Here is a 7185-nt window from a genome sequence, read left to right as displayed (position 1 = left end):
TTTGTGGTTGTTGTGCAAATGAGGTGGTCACCTTTAATTGTTTCGTCATGTATGGAACTAAAACAAGAAAAGATAAGTTCCAATGAACTAGTTCCATCCGAAACTATCCAACGCTATTATCCATTAGGCGGTTGATGATCTGCCTCTGTTTCCAGTTTTGCGGCAGATCTAGATCTAAATCTAGAACCCGGAAGTAGGTTTACAATGAACTCCAAAGACCCAACAGCTGCGGTGATGGTATCAGGCCGTAGCATGTTGTCTGCTACTAAACCCAGCACGCCCTTAAGTGGTTGGAATAATAGAAGGCGTATCGCTCTCAGGTTTATTGAGAGGCTTGGTGCGAATGATCTTACGTGAGATCTGGCCAGACGCAGCACTAGATTTGGCCATGAAGGAAGATTTTCCTTCTCGACCATTGGCGCATGCTTGGATACCAAGGATTCCCTCAGATCCTTAATCCATACTTGGAAGACTAAGGGAATGTAATCCCAATCTTTCAACCACCGACTGGAAGATTGGTAGATTGGATCAAGCTGGTGGTGACCGGCGATATGTAGTACTCGTACTAAACTCCGACTGTCTCGCAGACCTCAACATGTTGGAAGGAGTTGTATCCTACGGATTCAACAAGTTTATACTGAAGGTCTTTAGAAGCGGTGGGGTTGGGGAATCAGGACACGACTCAGCGGTTATTGCTGACCACTTGCCTGGGGAACTATCGACCACATCGCTAAAGTCTGTTTCTGAATGATATCAAGATATCAGATATCAAGAGTCTTAATTCAACTCTCTGTTTCAAATTTCAGCTAAATTGGATAATAAATGCAGCAATTATTGGCTTAAGACCCTAAATCGGCAGATCGGTCTATATGGGAACCATATGTAAAAATGGCCCGATCTGAACTACGCTGGTTCGAACAACTATATCGAAATATGATCCTAACTAAACCATATTCGGTAGGCTCACCGTTCCAAATTTCATCGAAATCGGATAAAAATTCTCTTTTTATGGGTCAACACTCTATATCGGGAGATCGGTCTATATGGCAAAAATATCAGCATTATTAGCGGAAGTGCTAATTTCTGCTTTCCTTTAGCTGCCACCTTAACTTACCATACGTGGTTGAGATCTCAAAATCCATGTCTCATATAAAACACACAAGTGGCTTTTCTTGCTTTTACTAATTTTATATTTTATTTTGTTTTTAAAAGTTTCAGTATTTAAGTTCCTTTTCTTCTGAATCGAAGACGTGAATACTTTAGAAGCAGTTTCGCTTAGTTTAATCGCGCATTCAAGTTCTTGAGCGTTTAGAAATATTGTGTATCAGTCGTAAATAAGATTGTTGGATGACGTTTGTGGAGGCGCGCTTGGATATACTCGGTGTTTATTTATCGTCGAGTTCCGTTGGTTTTATTTAATGAATTTTAATGGTCGAAGACTTTTTCCCCACGAGTTTAACTCTAAGCTTAGGGCAAGCGCTCCGTCGTGTGCATTGGGCTTTATTGATTTGCAATGGTCTGTAGTGAGTCATCTTATGCAGTCATTAATGGCATAATGAATATGATTGTAGTGCCCATGAACCTGATAGGGTGTTCTTAATGTGACAGTGCGCACGGTTCATCCTTATTTTCTCTTTGCCTAAGTTTGATGTCGGTAGTACGTACATATTTGTTCATAATAGTTGCAGCGTCTTTAATTGTAAACTCCCCGGACCATTCCCTCTCGATTTCGTGTGTGCCATTTACAGGTGAGGATGCGTATATATGTCCTTCTAAACGATGCGTTGCAAAGAGCGTAGCAAACGGGATTTATAGTTGAATTAATGTAGCACAGGGCGTAAAAGAATTCCCAAAGTTCATTGGGTATACAATCTGAACAGGTAGTTAATGGTTTAATTAAAACTAAAATATTATAGGGGGTCCATGTAATTATAAAACTTAAAAGTATAGCTGAAAGGGTCTTCGCTGCTTTTGATTCTTGCCGTTTTTCTTGTGACTTCTTTTTTTTCTTGCCAGCATTTCTAGATATGGCTTGTGGCGTCTTGCCCAGTTGTTTGGGAATAATTTTTGCATTAAGCGGAATTCGAACATCTGGTGTTATGTGAGACATTCGACGACCCAAAGGTAGGCTGTATTCTGAGTCTCTCGATGGTAATGTCCTACGCGGAAGTAGGTTAGTGGGAACAATAGGTGAATCATCATGTATCATCTTAATCGAGGGTGCCATTTCAATGCCATTGGTAGCACTCGCTGCATCTGGTGGTAGCCGTATCAAAATCGTGTAAACAGATTCCTGGCTAACCGATCGAGTTGACATTTTATTGTTGTTTGATGTTGATCTTGCTTCACGAGTTCCAGTTACGGAGTTTATATCATGTATTTGTGACATTGGCGTTAGTGGTGGCCTTATTGGAATCGGTGAGACGTCTGGTAGCAAAATACTCGGTGGGCGAACGCCACTCACACTTCCGCCAAGGGAATAAGTATCACGCATCATATTGGAAGCATATCTGTAAAATAACAAAAATTATGTTATCAATTATTATAAAAAATTGTTTGAAAAACAAAATAAGGCTGAAATCAGGCTGTTCCTAATTTGAGCGTTAAAATTGTTCCTTCATTTGAAAAACATTTAACTGACTTATTTCGGTAATCTTATCTATAAAAATCAATTTGTGTTTGTTTGTAGGTTTGTTTGTTTGTAAGTTTGTGTGTTCCTTATAGACTCAGAAATGGCTGAACCGATTTTCTTGAAATTTTCACAGATGGCGCATAAAGACCCCGTGGTAAAAATAGGGTAGTACATTTTTTGATATTTGAAGGGAGGGGGGGGGGGGACCCTCTCCCTTACCCTAAATTTCAGAAACGCCAGATCTCGGAGATAGCGAAATTTTGTGTGCTCTCATATAGTACCCTTAAAATAAAAATTTGGTATCCAAATTTCGGATGGGGTACCTAGGGGGGCTGTCCCACCCTAAAACCTACCAAACATATATTTACACCAATCACGACAATATGGGACTCAAATGAAAGGTATTTAGGATAAGGAAACGTATCTGATATCCAATTGTCGGACCAAGTGTTAGGGGGACCACCCCAGCCCCAAAACACCCTTAAATCGGACATATTTACCGACCATGACAATATGGGACTCAAATGAAAGGTATTTGCGAGTAGAATACGAATCTGATATCCAAATGTGGGACCACGTTTCTGGGGGTCCACCCCTTCCCCGAAACACCCCCAAACTGGACTTATTTACTGACCATGGGAATATGGGGCTTACATAAAAGGTATTTGAATGTAGAATTCGAATCGGATATCCAAATATGGGACCAAGCCTCTCCCCAAAAACATCCCCCAAGGGGACAAATTTACGACCATAGCAATATGGGGCTCAAATGAAAGGTCTTTGGAAGTAAAGCACGAATCTGGTATCAATATTCGGGAAAAGTGTTTATGGGGCCACCCCACCCTTACAACACCACTCAACTAGAAAGTATTTGCTGACTATAGCAATATGAGGCTCAAATAAGAGGGTTTTTAGAGTAGAACACGAATCCTATATATTTTTTCAAGGCCAACTCACTGAGTGGCCGCCCATTCCTCAAAACACCCTCCAAGCGGGTCATGTTTGCCGACTATGGAAATATGGGGCTCAAATGAAAGGTATGTGGGAGTAGACCACATATCTGATATCAACATTAGGGGCCAACTGTCTAGCGGACGCCCCACCACCATAACAACCCCCAAATAGGACGTATTTGCTCACCAAGACAATTTGGGTCTTAAAGAGAGTGGTACTAAATATTCATAGTTTTTAGGGCCAATACCCCAAACCGGACATATTTGCTGAGTTTTGCAATAAGGAGTTTAAATGAGATTAGGAAACGAATTTGATATCCAATTTTGAGGCCAATGGCAATATGGGATTCAAATAAGTGATATATAGATACAATATATGAGAATAGAGCACGTTGCTGATATATTTTCCGGGCTAAGTGTTTGGGGGACCACCCCAATCCCCAAAACACCCCTTAATCGGGCATATTTACCGACCATGTCAATGTGGGGCTTAAATGAAAGGTATTGGGGGTCGAGCAAGAATTGATACCCATTTTCGGGACCAATTTTCTGGGGGTCTACCCCTTTCCCAAAATACCCCACAAACACCAATTTTTTTACTGACCATCGCAATATGGGGCCCAAATAAACGTATTTGGGAGTAGTATACGAATTTGATATCCAAATGTAGGATCATGTATTTAGGGCATCACCGCTTTCCCAAAGACCCCCAAAGGGAAAAAATGTTTCGACCATGCCAATATGTGGCTCAAATGAAAGGTATTTGAGATTAGAGAACGAATTTGATAACCTATTTTGGGGCCATGTGTTTGGGGGACGACTCATCCTGTAAACTCATCTTAAGCCAATGGCAATATGGGGTTTAAATAAATGGTATTTGAGAAAAGAGCACGATGTTAATATTTTTTCAGGGCCAAGTATCTGGGGGAGCACCTCTCCCCCGAAAACACCACTAAATCAGACATCATGAGAATATCAGGCTGAAGTAAAGTATTTTAAGAATGGAGTACACCTTACATCCAAACTTAAATTCGTAGACCAATAAAGAACATAAGGGATTCAGATAAAGGCACTTATATTGTAAAACTCTTAGTCAAGTTAGCATGTTATTTCATTAATTTAAGGTCTTCGAAAATAAATATTCCAAGGGAACTTTTGTTCCATATAAAGTAAAAGAAGGCGCAGCGGAGCGGGCCCGGGTCAGCTAGTCCGTTAATAAATAACACCCATAGAAATCATTAAATCCTGTTCTTAGATCTCTCATAGATTACAATTTTAATTTTTCAATCAATTAAAGAGACAGTCTGACCTGATCAGACACACTTGGACGTTTTCGTCAATTGTGATACCACAGGAACAGAAGAAGGAAGATGCCTTCCCGTTCCTACCGTTGAACCATCCTGACTGCTTAAAAAAGCTCAACAACTTGCGAATCTACACATCCGCTAAATCAGACAAGTAATCAAAGAAATGAAAACCAAACGGAAATCCTTCTGACTGCCAGTGTGGGACACACACGACGTTACTTGCAACCTTTAGTTTGTCAGCATGTTTTCCGATCAGACAGTGACCTGTCACGACAGAGATAATGACTAAGACGTCTGTTCTAGCCAGCGACAGTAAAGCGGTAGAGCTCTTCAAGTCCATATTGGGCCACCTAATTATAGAGTGTTCACAAACCCCTTCTCAGTGGGGTCACGATGCACAAACGAGCCTGCCATTGGATCTGGGTGAATGTTGAACTGTATGTGGACTTTTGAGGCGCCGTCCACCAGACTACAACACCATATAGTAATATAAGTCTGACAACTGCAGTATGCATCCAGTGCATAATAAGCACCACCAACTTTTTGCTCCCTTGCAGATGTTTAGGACAAGAATTGCCTTTCTTGACCTTTCCAAAATGTTCGATTTGAAATTAAAGTTTCTTTCGAGCTAAACACACAGGTATTTTGCACTTTCACTAAATGGAACATTCTCTCCAACCAATGAGACCATTGCCACTGTAGGCAACTTGTATCTCCTGCAGAAAACAACTAATTCTGTCTTCGACGGATTTACGCCTAGACCACTCTCGGTAGCCCGCTTCGACATCGACGTAAGGCTTCCTGACGTATATCTCTTACAGTATTAGATATATTTATCTAAACCGCAACAGCCACGTCATCTCCAGAAACAATAATAGAGGGTGATTTCTTAAGAGCTATAGGAAAGTTTTTCAAAAAAAAAGGTAACCTTCAGTCTGTCAGCACGTTTTCCGATCAGACAGTGAGCTAGCATGACGAACACGACGACGGAGACGATAGACCTATTTAAGTTTAGACCAGGCCACATATATTTGGATGCATACAACACTGCAGTGGTCGAATAAACTTCTCCATATGACGAGTTCACGTCCTTCGGATTACACTCCAAAGCCCACCTGGTCGTTAAGTTCGGAACCATACGCATAGAAGTCTATGTAACTTCTATTACCAGGGATATTGTAGTTCCAATGGGTTCTATCGGGAATAGTGTTAACTTACTTTATATCAAAAAGTAGCCCAGGCAATATGTAATCCTCACTGCCGGCGATATCGGGCATTGCATCAAGGATAACACAGTGTTCGTAGCCGCCACATGATAAAAGAGAAATTTGGATTTGAAGTTTAATTTCCGGTCCAACAAAACACCGAGGTATTTTGCGCTTTCACTAAATGGAACTTTCTCCCCTCCCAAGAAGACAGGTGCCACTGTAGGTAACTTGTATCTCCTGCTGAAAAGAGGTGATTCTGTCTTGCACGGATTTACGTCTAGACCACTTTCGGTAGCCCACTTTGCTGTTGCACGTAGAGCTTCCTGAATCGCCACGTCATCAGAATACGCGACCACTTTCACACCTTTTTCTTCCAGAGACAATAATATATTGTTAATGGCTATATTCCAAAGTGGAGGAGACATTACACCTCCTTGAGGTGTTTCTCTGTTGACCCATCTTTTTAAGCTAAGACCCCATAAAGTATATATATTCTTGATCGTCTCGACTTTCTGAGTCGATCTAGCTTTGTCTGTCCGTCTGTTGAAATCATGATAGCGGTCGAACCCGTAAAGCTAGCCGCTTTTGCACAGATACTTATTGTAATATTGATATAAGTCGTTGAGGATGGGCCATATCGGTTCAGATATGGATATAGCTCCCATATAAACCGATCTCCCGATTTGAGTTCTTAAGCCGCTGGAAGCCTCAATTTTTGTCCGATGGCTGAAATTTTGCATACCATGTTTTATTACGACTTCCAAAAACTGTGTCAAATATGGTCCAAATCAGTCTATAACCTAATATTGCTCCCATGTTAACCGGTCTCTCGATCATACTTGTTCGGTTCCTAGAAGCTTTAATTTTTGCTAGTTTGACGGAAGTTTGGTATGTACAATAGAATAAAATTATGCCCTTCAACTCAATTTATTTTGCATACATTTTTAGCAGAATCCATGGTGGTGGGTTCCCAAGATTCGGCACGCTTTTACTTGTTTCTTCTAACACCCCCTTCATAATAAAGCATCAGTCATTTTCAGCAAACAACAGACTCTTCAGCTGTAAGCCTGCTGCTCTGAAATTGC

At 40.9% G+C, this 7185-nt stretch overlaps 1 protein-coding gene across 1 annotated transcript in view; it reads right to left on the bottom strand.

Annotated features, from left to right (window-relative positions):
* Nucleotides 1–1163: 1163 nt before the first annotated feature.
* LOC106093848 (muscarinic acetylcholine receptor DM1) overlaps nucleotides 1164–7185 on the bottom strand; it is a 69194-nt gene continuing 63172 nt past the window's right edge. Inside the window, exon 5 of the mRNA XM_059370042.1 lies at nucleotides 1164–2510. Coding sequence (XP_059226025.1) covers nucleotides 1694–2510 — 817 coding nt within the window. The 3' untranslated portion in view covers nucleotides 1164–1693. The remainder of the gene's footprint in view (nucleotides 2511–7185) is intronic.

Source organism: Stomoxys calcitrans, chromosome 5 (genome assembly GCF_963082655.1).
Source record: "Stomoxys calcitrans chromosome 5, idStoCalc2.1, whole genome shotgun sequence".
Taxonomy (NCBI): domain Eukaryota; kingdom Metazoa; phylum Arthropoda; class Insecta; order Diptera; family Muscidae; genus Stomoxys; species Stomoxys calcitrans.
This window is presented reverse-complemented; position numbering and strand designations above follow the sequence as displayed.